The 13,247-nt window shown below is 33.9% G+C and overlaps 1 protein-coding gene across 1 annotated transcript; it reads right to left on the bottom strand.

Annotated features, from left to right (window-relative positions):
- Nucleotides 1-8,991: 8,991 nt before the first annotated feature.
- Nucleotides 8,992-12,353, bottom strand: LOC114162118 (E3 ubiquitin-protein ligase RGLG2-like). Its single transcript, XM_028045896.2, has 12 exons — nt 12,142-12,353; nt 11,637-11,875; nt 11,190-11,274; nt 10,962-11,102; nt 10,757-10,870; nt 10,570-10,667; nt 10,269-10,348; nt 10,084-10,189; nt 9,839-9,966; nt 9,568-9,739; nt 9,417-9,473; nt 8,992-9,296 (listed from the first exon to the last, which is right to left on the bottom strand). The coding sequence occupies exons 2-12, from the start codon at nt 11,859-11,861 to the stop codon at nt 9,216-9,218; spliced, it is 1,287 nt and encodes a 428-aa protein (XP_027901697.1). The 5' UTR covers nt 11,862-11,875; nt 12,142-12,353; the 3' UTR covers nt 8,992-9,215.
- Nucleotides 12,354-13,247: the final 894 nt, after the last annotated feature.

Here is a 13,247-nt window from a genome sequence, read left to right as displayed (position 1 = left end):
TAGTACAATTGAAATGCATGTCATGGTAACCAGAAGTTTATGAATCAAAATTAATGCCTTGTTTGACATGTTCTGTTGGATGATTTGTAGTACGTATATATTAGTACAATTAAAATGCATGTCATAGTAAACCAAAAGTTTACGAATCAAAATGAATTCCTTGTTTGGTATGATCATTTATGTAACATCCCATTTAAATAATAAGATAATAAAAGGAAATCTTACACTGGGTAATATAAAGAGCCAAGTTGCGGAGTATAAAATCACTCCTTACAGTTATCCAAGGTACTTAAAAGGAAATACTAAAGCTCACTACAAAGCCTACAACCCAAAAGGAGTAAGAGATAGCCTGTATTCGAAATAAAGCCTTAGGGATAATACAACACACGAGCCTTAGCCCTAAAGAAAGCCCAAATAAAATATGAAGTCCAGCCCAGGTAGACTATGCAGCGGAATCATCTCTTCCCTGTTGATCTCGAGTACCTCTCGCATCTGCTCCCATCAATAAATTGATGATCATCGCAAAGGTAGAAGGACAACATACAAGGCAATCAAACAAGCAAGGGTAAGCTAGAGCCAAAATTAGTTTTATCATGCAATCAGATATACTTTCACAGTCCAATATACATATATCATCCAAGCATGTTATGACCTTCCAATCAATACACTAAGACTCGACTCGACTCATCCGGATACATATAATTTGGTCGGATTCAGCGGATGCTTGCACTTGTGGTGGATACCTCTGCTCACCCCTGAGCTGCTCACCCCCGAGCTATGTGTTACAAGTGTTACAATGAATCAATCCCCCACACACAAGGTTAGCCCTTAATGAGTTTCAGGCCTCCTGCTACTCTCACCACAAGAGTCAGTCCGCTCTAAGTGAGACTAACTGACTCCTTAGAGTCTCAGGATGCAATCCTTACCAAATTATATAGATGGGGCACCACCATGGACACCCACTAACAGGGGCCATGGAATTACGTCCCGACCACTGAAGCACGACCCTGAAATCTCACCTAGAGATTCCAAGGAATTACGTACTGACCACATACTATACATATTCAAACAAATAGTAATATTTATCATGCTTATAAATCTCATGCCAACCTTTATAATCCATCCTCATACATGTTCCATGTTGAATCCATTCCAAATCATCCTTCCCAATTCATGAATATAGAAGTGTAATTCATACCGACACCATGCCACTTTGATTACCAACCATCTCATACAAGTCACATGCCAAGGTCATGTTAAACTTATCAATCACAGACCATAAACCATTCTACTCATACCCATTCGCCCAATTCATGTTTTTAAAAGTAATTGAATCAATCCACAAGTTCAAGTTAAAGTAAGGAATTAAAATTCTACAACAATTCTCGCTTAAGCTAGACTGATCTCGTTTAAGCTAGACTGGTCTCGCTTAAGCTAGAAATTCTCGCTTAAGCTAGACTGATCTCGCTTAAGCTAGAAATTCTCGCTTAAGCTAGACTGATCTCGCTTAAGCTAAAATCCCTCGCTTAAGCTAAACTGACAGCTTTTTAATGGTTTCAACATATAAAAACACGAAATCCCAAACAGCAAAAATTTAAGAAAACACAAGCACATTGTATAAAACGTTGGCATCATATTTCATGCTTTAAGAGGGTAAACAAATCAATCATGGGAGCATACAAGCATTTAACAACTGTCAATCTCGCTCAAGCTAAGGAGCTCTCGCTCAGGCAACAGGGTCTCTCGCTCAAGCGAAAAACTTTCGCTTAAGCGAGATTGAAGACAAAGAGTACTTCGAGTTCTCGCTCAAGCTAGCCCATTTCGCTCAAGCGAGAGGCCTTCGCTCAGGCGAGCACTCGAAACTAAAAGGGGCGAGTTACTGCCATTCTCGCTTAGGCGAGAGCTCCTCGCTTAGGCGAGAGCTTCCCGTTTGGGCGAGAAACAGCTCGCTTAGGCGAGCATAGCAGATCTCACCTGCTCTCACGCATGCAAAGCCAAAAACCCATCCAGAAACAATACACCGATTATTTTCACACCATCAAAAGCACATCAAATAGCACCCAACAGAAACAAAAAGACACATTATTTATAAAAGCATGAAAAATCCTAGCTTTCCTCACCTGGACAGATGCTAGTGGAAAGCACAAGCACCTACGGCAACAAACCCAACAACTTCAGGAGCATAGAATGAGGTTGAGCTGACTTGAATCTGAATGAGCTTCGAGCCCTAGCAGAGCACTGTTTGAGAGGAAAAGAGGAGTAAGATGGCTGATTTTGCAAAGTGGGCAGAACATGAGAGGGTTAGGCTGTTTTAGGGGTTTTGGGATGCCCTATGGGCCAGCCTTAGGCCCAACTGACTAAGAGAGGCCCTTAAATTTTAGGACAAAATTAAAGTGGGTCTTACATTCTCCCCAACAACAAAAATTTTCGACCTCGAAAATTCACCGACGAGATGGGAAGAAAACTACGTTTTCCTCATTTCATCCGACAACCACCACTTAGACATGACTAATAAAATGAGTCAATCCCATTTTCAAAATGAATACAAGGCGATATTTGTGGTCCAATACACCCACCATGTGGAACATTTATATATTTCATGGTTTTAAATGATGCATCAACTAGATGGTCACATATTTGTTTATTATCAACTCGCAATCAAGTAATTGCAAAGTTATTAGTACAGTTAAGAGCTAACTTCCCAGATTATCCGATTTAGAAAATTTGTTTTGATAATACTGGTGAAATTACATCACATGCTTTTCATGAGTATCGTATATCAATTGAAATTGAAGTTAAGCATCCAGTAGCACATGTTGATACTCAAAATAAACTTGTGAAATCATTACTAAAACGTCTAAAATTGATTGCAAGACCATTACTTACGAGAGCTAATCTTCCAATGGCTACTTGGAAATATGCAATTTCGCATGTTGCGTTATTGATTCGCATCAAGACAATAAGGTATCACAAATACTCTATTATGCAGTTGGTTTTTGGTTAGTGACCTAATATTCTCATGTAAGAATTTTTTTAGTGTGGTTCCAAAGATAAAAACTCTTGAATGAGAAAGGGAGCTAAAATGCAAAATGACCTAATCGAAAAGGTTGAAATCCCAAAAGATTCATTTGACATAATTAATGGTTCGATTCCAAAAGAACCTTAGGTACTTGAAATTGTTGAAAATGATTAGATCTCAATAAATTATGTCATGAATCATATAATATGAAACCAAAATGAAGTTAACATTGACGAAACTTTTACTTATAACCTAACGATGAATGCTATGAATGACAATGAGGATCAATAAGCAATGATCATTAAAGATTGTCGGCAAAGAAAAGATTAGCCAAAATGAAAATATGCAAAAAATCATAATTATATTTGCTTGCTAAACGAAAGATTTTTGGACGTATAGTTCGCACTCCTGAAGTTGTGAAACCCGTTGGATACATATGGACTTTTGCGCAAAAATCAAATTAATAATGATGAAATTGTTAGATACAAAGCACAATTGGTTGCTCAAGGTTGTTCACAAAACCTTGTATTGATTTGTGAAAAAACATATTCACTAGTATTGGATGTAACAACATTGCAATATTCGATTATCCTAGTTGCACAACAAGGTTTGCATTGACATCTAATGGATGATGTTACAACCTATTCGTACGGTTCTTTTGAGAATCATATTGATATGAAAATTCCTAAAGGATTTTATTTGCCCAACAAGACAAATTCTAAATAGGGTTATTCAATAAAATTGAACATGCTTTTTTATTGCTTAAAGCAATTAGGACGTGCGTGATATAAACCTTCTTATTGAGTACTTATTAAAAGAAGGATATAGAAATGATCCTATTTGTTCTTGTATTTATATGAAAAGATCCAAAAATGAATTTGCCATAATTATTGTTTATGTAGATAACATAAACATCGTTGGAACTCCTAATAAGCTCAAAAAGGCAATTGATTACTCAAAGAAATAATTTGAGATGAATGATCTTTGAAGGGCAAAGTCTTATTTGAAATTAAAAATTAAGTATTTAAATAAAGATGTTTTTATATGTCAAGAGGCTTATATAATTAAGGTGCTTAAAATGTTCTAAATGGACAAGTCATGTTCATTATGTACTCCAGTAGTTGTGAGGTCGTTAGATGTTGATAAAGACTCTTCTTAGACCTCAAGAAAATGATGAAGATCTTCTTGGTCCAGAATATCTTAGTGTCATAAAAATACTAATGTATCTTGATAATTATACTCGATCTAATATTGCATTTGTTGTAAATTTGTTAAGCAAGATATAGTTTTTCAACTACAAGAAGAAAATGGTTTGGACCAATGGGTTATGTATATGCATGTTATTTTACATATTCTCACAATGTCACAATGGTTGATCACAAACAAGATGTTTGTTCACATGTGGTAGCACAATGGTTTTATGAAGGTATATGAAACAAACCATAGTAGCAACATCGTCTAATCATACAAAATTACGAGGAAAGTTGTGAATATGTTTGGTTAAGGTCTATAATTCAACATGTGCAACAAACTTGTGACTATCCCCGACAAAGATGGAATCAACAATCATATATGAAGACAATAGTGTATTGTTCAATTGAAAGGATGATATAAATATCCAAAAATTCATTCATGTGAAAATATGGCAAGTCTATTTATGAAGTTTTTGCCAAGAAGAACTTTTGAGCAAATGATTCACAAGTTCGGACTCCGTCACCTTAATTATGTAAGTTTACATGAGGGGGAGAAATAGAATATGTGATAAATAATATTGTATTAAAGAATACAGAATGTTGTACTCTTTTTCCTTCATTAGGTTTTGTTTATCCCAAAGGGTTTTTTCTGGTAAGGTTTTAACGAGGCACATTCTTTTATCAATGGACACTCAAAGGGGAGTGTTATGAATTAATGATTGTCCATTGATTTGATACATTTACTCATATGATTGAAACTCATATGATTCATTACTCTTTATGTAAATATTTGTATTAACTAAGTTGATTTGTTTCCTTTATGGATTACATATTGTATCTATAAATAGGACTCTTCCTATCAATAATAATACATAGATGAGTTGCTCCCTATTCTCTCATTCCCTATTCTCTATTGTTTCTTCTCTTTTCTATTATCTATTATTCTCTCTGTTATTCGCTTTATTTCATAACATATTATTATTATTATTATTATTATTATTATTATTATTATTATTATTTGTATTATTATGGTCACATTTTACTTTTACTTACAATGTACGATCATGTTCCAATTTTGCCCTTCTTATTTGTTTTGTTATTGATTTATTTTTACATTTGAACAATTATTTCAAAACAGTTACTAAAATTAATAAAATAACAAAACTAAAAATAATTTTTTTATTATAAATAATTATTTAAATTTAAAATATAACAATTAAGTAGATAAAATTGAAAAAATAAAAAAAGACACAAAAAGATGTTTATCTCTTTATATATGTAATTATATTATTATTATTATTATTATTATTATTTTTATCCCTACGCGATATTATTATAGCGATATTACTATTATTATTATTATTATTATTATTATTATTATTATTATGATTAGTATTATAGTTAGACACACATTTTACTTTTATTTACTACGATTACTTGCACTTTTTATTTATTTATTTTTTGTTCATTTTATCCTTATATCTTATAATTATTTGAATTAAGAAAATAGTTACTAAAATTAGTAAAATCATAAAACTGGCAAATAATTTTTTATTATGAAGAATCATTTAAAATTGTAAAAATAAAAGAGTACACAAAAAATGTTTATCTCTTTATATGTGTAGTTGTTATATTATTATTATTATTATTATTATTATTATTATTATTATCATTATTATTATTATTATTATTATTATTATTATTATTATTATTATTATTATTATTATAGTTAGACACACATCTTAATTTTATTTACTACGAAATTATATTTCAATTACTTGTCTTTTTTATTTGTTTTGTTGTATATAATGATAGATGATTATTATTAACATCAGTCTTAGTATTAGTATTGACATTAATATTTATGGCATAAATATTATTATTATTATAATTAGTTTGTTATTATTTGTATTATTATTATTATACTAACTAATTTTGCTAAATAATTAAAAATATGATAATTTATAATTTATATTAATATTAGTATTTTTAAAGGTTAAATAAATATAATAAAAATTATATTATTATTCTCAAAAGATTTGAAATAAAACAAAAAAGCAAAAAAAAATCATGATTGTAACGTCCCATTTAAGTAAATAAATAATTAAATGAAAATATTACACAGAATCATATAAGATGTTGAGTCAAGGAGTATAACGTCACTCCTTACAAATATCCAAGGTACAAAAATGAGATACTGAGGCACACCACGATGCCAATACAAAATAGAGTTCAAGGGTCAACAATATTTAAAGAGGCAGACAAATACATGGGCTACAACCCTAAAGAAAACTCAGATAAGCAGGATCTGATCCAAGATGAACTAGGTAGCGGAATCTCCATTACCCTGTTGACCACGAGGAGTTCTCGAATATGCTCACATCAATAAATTGATGATCATTGCAAAGAGAGAAAACCACACACACAGAACAAAGAACAAGCAGAAAGGGTAAGCTAGAGTAGGAAAAACATATCATCATACGATTTCATACATTTTCATAATCAAAGATACATACCTCAACCAATCATGTGATAACTCACAAACAATACACTAAGACTCAGGACACGACTTATCCGGATACATATAATTAGTCGGATTCACCAAATGATTGCACTTGTGGTGGCCTCTACTGCTCTACCGAGCTAATTGTCAAAGGGTCTCATCCTACCACAGACAAGGTTAGCTTTAAAGTGTCTCAGGCCTCCTACTACTCTCACCACTTGAGTCAGTACGCTCTACGTGAGACTAACTGACTCTTTAGAGTGTCAGGATGCAATCCTTACCTTGAACCCTTACTAAATTATATAATGAGGCACCACCACGAAACTCTCACTAACAAGAGTCATGGAATTACGTCCTGATCATGAGGCACCACCACGCAACCAACGTGGAATTACGTCCTGACCAATGAGACACCACCATGAGATCTCACCTAGAGATTCATGGAATTACGCCCTGACCAATGAGGCACCACCATGAAACTATCGTGGAATTATGTCTTGACCACACCAAAATCATGTTTCTACAACCAACATAAAGCCAATATACATACCAATTCCAACCAACCATCCCATTCTTGTTTCATGCCAATTCATACCAAACTCAATAATCCAGCCCATAACATCAGAGATTTCATGTATATTCGCATACTTCATACTTTAAATAGAGCAAACCAACCAAGCATACAATCAATAACAATCAGGTGAGAAAACAGTGCGGTCTGCGTCAGGTCTCACTCAAGCTAAGAGCCCTCGCTCAGGCGAGAGGATTGGTCTCGCTCAAGCTGCAGACTCTCGCTTAGGCGAGACCCCGAATATAGGCCCTGGGAGGTTTTGCAAATGCTCGCTTAGGCGAGGCCATCTCGCCTGAGCGAGATGGTCTTTCGCTCAAAACTTAGTTTTCTTGCCTGAGCGAGTGCTCGAGCAAAACTCTTGGGCGAGCTTCTACTACTCTCGCCTACGCGAGACGAGCTCGCTTGGGCGAGAATAGTAGTTCTCACTCACTGTGCCACGCCTACAAAACCAGAGATACATCCAAAACAACAACCAATGCATAGTCATTCCATTGTGAACACTACACAACCACCAAAAATGCAAAATAGAACCCAATACAGGCAAAATGAATCTAAAACAGGAAACCCTAGCCTCCATTATCTCGAAAGAGCTAGTAACAGACCCTGACACCAAATAGCAAAGCATAGTAGCTTTAAGGGTAGATTCAAGAGCTGGAAAAATAGCGGAATAGATTTAAATGAGTTTATCAAGACGAACCTAGTTGGAACCACGAAGAATAAGCTGGAGGAGTAAGAGCATGAGCTGAAAACTGACTTACGTGGACCAGAAAACAATGTTGAGCTAACTTGACGAGATTCAAGGGCTAAACCCTAGCAGAGGGCTAAACCCTAGCAGAGCGTGACTGCTGTTCTAAGAGAGGGAAGGAAAAGTGTTTTCCTAAAAAGTGGCAGCAAATGAGGGTGCTAGACTGGTTTAGAGACTTTGGACACCCTATGGGCCAACCTTAGGCCCAACAGACTAGGTTAGGCTCTTAAACATTAGGGATAAAAAAAAATGGGTCTTACAATGATTACACCCACAAATTAGATACTATTATAATTATTTTGTAAAATTAATTAACTACACCATATTGTAATATAAATTTTTTTATTATATTTAAAACTAAAGTTATTATCATATCACTTAAATTTACCGCTTCATTACTTTATAAAAATTGTATGTTATAAAAATTGTATGTAGTCTCCAAACTAAATTATAAAATATTTAATCATATATTTTGTTAAAATCATTTACTTTATTAAAATAAAAATCAATATAAATAATCTTTCCAAGCAAACCAAATGACTAAATACATTGATTTTCATAAAATACATAATTAAATACTTTAAATTTAATTTAGGATCTAAAGACAACTTTTCATAATATTTTAAAAATATAAAACATTTAATTCTAAAATATAATTTAGGGATCTAAAGACAAATGGATTCTATGACTGATAAAATTATTATTTTCTTTTGAATATACAAAGAAATATCCATTAAATTAATCAAATTCCAGAAAACAGGAACTTTGTTTCTGTTATTTACTTAATAAGCCAGCAAGCCTGACTCATTGCGCCATCGTTCACATTCTCAACACGTTACAATTACACGTGCAATCAATGCTGAAAAAGACAAGAACCAAGCCCTTCACATCATAATGGTGTGTGAGAAATTAACTCAATGGAACAAACAAGAGATTCATAACCATGAAAGAAGCCACATGTACAAGTATGAAATATTTATTATATTGATGAATTGCATAAAATGAATATAGTAACAACGCAAATCCAACTCCAGTATAATAAAGCATAGGCTTAAACAAATAAATACCAAAAATATGTACAATGCGAAGACACTAAGAAAATGGTTTGGACTCAGCCCTCTTCCTCTGATAACCTGGTTTCATACCTCAACATGAAAAACCATGGACAAGATTTAAGAGATCATCTAATAAAGTTTTATTCTAGTATCGATGCTGCTCCTGCAAATGGGGCATAACTCAAGATCTTGTCCGCACTCACAGCATGTCTGCAGATTCATAAAAGTGGCTCATAAGAAAAAAAAAAAAAAAACTAACACTAATTGTAATAAGCATTCAATCATCTTTACTATGTGAGATCAAAAGTAAACTTGTCTGGATTCCTTTACCTGATGCCCACAACCAAAGGCCATATCTTTAGGATTGGTGAGGCAAATGGGACAAACCTGCAAGAATCACCCAATAGAATAGTTTTTACTTGAGAGTTTGAGGTGTTCATTAAATCATGTATTATAAACTAAAGAAGGAAAAACCACATACCTGATTATCAGAAGCAGAAGTTGCAGGAGGGTTCCTGCTAACATCATGTCTGCTAGATGGTGCACTGGGACGGAAACTGTTCTGACGTGAAGTTTTCGGGGAATTGAAGGATGCTGCACCGTATAGAGGCGGTGGCAGGGGAACCCTTTCGATATCTTTCCCGCTTCGAGTACTGTTTGAAAAGTTATACAGCTTATTAGATGGCTCCATAAACAGATAATGTATTCAATGCAGCAAAAGCCTGTGAAGAAAAGAATTCAATATTTGTTACCCCAATATATTAAGCTCTATTGTAGCCTTGTACTGGGATGGTATTTCCATCAAAGCAGCCAATGCAAACTCAGTTTCCTTTCTTGACCGATCCATGTTCTTCGACATTATTTCTGTGAAATTCACAAACTAGAGAAGAAGGAAAAATAAAAGAGAAAACAGGTTTTTCATTATTGAGATCATAAACAAACTATACTTTAATGAAGCAGCAGAACTAACTGACAATTTTGAACAGAAGATACATGCCTGGAAATTATCAAACGCTCGGGCTGGGATGTTATCGTCAAATTGTTTCATCATATCCCACGGCCCGTCTCCAACTCCAACTAATATGATTGACAAGGGATATTCACTGGTAATATACACATTTTTTGTGACAGTTAGGAAACTGATAACCATGAAAAGTAAAGCAAAAACTGACAGCTAATTACCTAGCTTTCACAATCGCTTCCACAGTTTTCTTTTCTTGTGCACTTAACTGACCATGCTCGGTGTCAACACTTCTCGTCACCTGCAACAAGTTCACAATGATCAACATCAATTCATTTAACATACCGAGTCTCCTAATGCTAGATAAGAGACAAGAACTGAGCAGGTAAAAACATCAATATAAAAAATTCCTGTGCAAGTGTGCACACTATTTGGTGTAAATTTTGATTATTTTATCTCAAGATACACTTCTTGAGTAATAAAAAAAAATATTTTTCTAATTCAATTCAAATAATCCTCAACCTGCCCATCAGCTATAATCACTAAGACATGGTATTGGCCTCCACTTTGCTCGACTATGGTGATTGCCATCTCAATGACTGGGGCAAATGATGTTGGTCCTGCCATGAGTCGGGCAAAAATAAAGCAAAGAGCTGGTAAGTGATACAATAAGAAAAAATTAATTGAAGTTTGACCAATGTTTCAATACCTGCAAGTTTTAACTGAGGAACCAATTCCCTATATCGTCCCAACACTTCTTCAAATCCTTGGCAAAATCTCTCATCAGGATAGAAACTAAAAACTTCTTGATCATGAGTAGATGCTGCCAATATGAAAATCCAAACAGAATATAACTCACGGGAACATTATACTAGATAGATGAATGTAATTCATAACAATGGTTCTTATATTACCATCTCCAAAACCAAAACAGGGAATTAAGTTATCCTCATCAAAGGAAGATAGTGTTTTCCCAATAATAGATATAGCTTGCTCATACGGATTTTGTTCATGACCAATGTGATGCAGGCATCTCCTTTGAAATGACCTTGCACCTAATACAGAGTAAAGTCATGCATGTTAAACACAATTACAAAGGGAGCAGATGAAGATGAAGGTGGTTTAGTCGACAAGGGAAAAACCTGTCCACTCATTGCTCTTTGTAAAATCAATACCAACAATGAGATTGGAAGATTCTAGGCCAGCATTTGCTAGAGCTTCAGTTACCTTAAATATGAAAAATTACTTCAGAATGTCACGTCAATATGAGAATTTAGAAGGATTACCGGTGTAGTACCAGAAGTCAGCATAGTAATCCAACATTTACATCATTCAGAAAGACCAATGGTAATAACAATGACAATGTCAAGATAACAATTACAAAAAGATAGTTACAATACAACAACTTATTCTAAGCGATTCAAGACCTGAACTGAAATAGGCTCTGGTTTTTCAAACCTAAGAGCTTAAATTCAAAATACAAGAACAGTTGCATTGCATGCATTCAGTGCAAACAAACAGACTCTACAAAAACCAAGCACACCCAAGACCTAAACCATTTAAGCAATTTCATACATTGAGAATTTTACCTGGTCTAAGCTCTTATAATTATCACCTATCCTTGAATACTTCCCATCTGATCTCTTTCCTTGTTCTGGAGCAGGACCACCACCACTGCTTGGAGATGAATACCCGTAATGCCTCACAGACCCTTGATCTTGGCTTTGTGGCAAATAAGGCGATTGATACCGAGGAAAAAAATTTGAGGACGAACGTCGCCTAGAACTCCTTCGTTTTGAAATCGATCCGCCCATGAATTCTCTCTATCCTAAACAAACCCAGCAACCCCATTTAAGCATTCAAATCAAGTCCCTCAGAACTGTTCTTCTTCAACACATTCTCGATAAAAACAGTTAACTTTTTTCTTCTAATATGCATTTTAATCCACTCACATTGGTTCCAAATCTCCCACCATACCCATTATCCTTCTTTGTTTTAATTTTCTCTAACTAATGCTAATTTTCGAAAAAGATCCCTTCTTTAATGTGAAACGATTGAAAAATTGAAAGCAAAAGGTGAAACGAAAAATGATACCTTGGAGGGGCTGAGAGAGGGTGAGACAGTTGGAGTTGAAGGGCATTAAGGTGGAAGGTGAAGGTGTCAGTTTCAGTGTGGCAGTGACTGAGAAATGATAAGAATGGATATTGTTTTTGTTGTTGGATTGTTGATGATGATGAACGGTGAAGGTTGTTTCCTCGAAGTTTCTCTCTCCTCTTTCTCTGTCGCTTCACCCACTTTATGCAAAATATAACCTGTTTGGTGTTCAGTTGTCCTACCTCTCCCACGTTGCATAATGGGTTGTTGTTATCATTATTCTAATCTTTTAATTTTGATTTTAATTTACTAAAAGAACAACTACTTTAGCTGGTGTTAGATTTAAATAATCAGATCTCCCAAATCATTTTCTGCAAAACCGTATCTAGTCTTGTTACATTTAAATAATAAGATCACAAGCACTCACTACTCACTACTTGATGCTATATCACTCTTGATTTAGAGAATATTTGCTGAAAGAAAATGATTCTTATTTTTTGTTTTGCTTTTGTTTGACCTAAAATGCGAAAGAATTTTCCTTTTCGTTTTAACTTTTACTTAATCTTGTATAAGTTCCAAGAAAAAAAAATAGAAAAGAAAGTAAAAAATGGAAATGAAAAACATTTTTCCCGAATCACTGTTTTTATTTTCTTAAACATTATTTATTACTATGTTTACCCTAATCACCATTAAGTCTTCAAAATATACTATGAAATTAAAGAAAATTTCATTACTCAGAGACTATTACCTAAAATAAAAATCACTCAGTCTGTCATTTGCTTTACGTTATCTCATGTTAATGATACTATTTGGTTTTTCTTGCGAAAAATGGTTATTTATTTGGTTTCTTTAATTAGTAACAAGAATACCCAGAAAAGAATGAACCTTTTCCTTAAACTACGCTAAACCCTGTAAGTGATGGATTATTGTATTAGTTTCGTGCACGTTTTGGAACTATTTTTCCATAAATTATGGCTAGTTAAAACTTCTTTAAATGAATAAATAATTGAGAGATTAAGCGAGTTTATTACAATCCAAACTTAGCCTATGTCTATAACACGCCATAAGCCTTTATAATGAAAATGTTATTTTATAATATACTTTTA

Source organism: Vigna unguiculata, chromosome 9 (genome assembly GCF_037176805.1).
Source record: "Vigna unguiculata cultivar grain cowpea cultivar isolate G323 ecotype 2 chromosome 9, ASM3717680v1, whole genome shotgun sequence".
In the NCBI taxonomy this organism is placed as follows: Eukaryota; Viridiplantae; Streptophyta; class Magnoliopsida; order Fabales; family Fabaceae; genus Vigna; species Vigna unguiculata.
The sequence above is the reverse complement of the archived record's forward strand: the minus strand, read 5'-3'. Positions and strand labels throughout refer to the sequence as shown.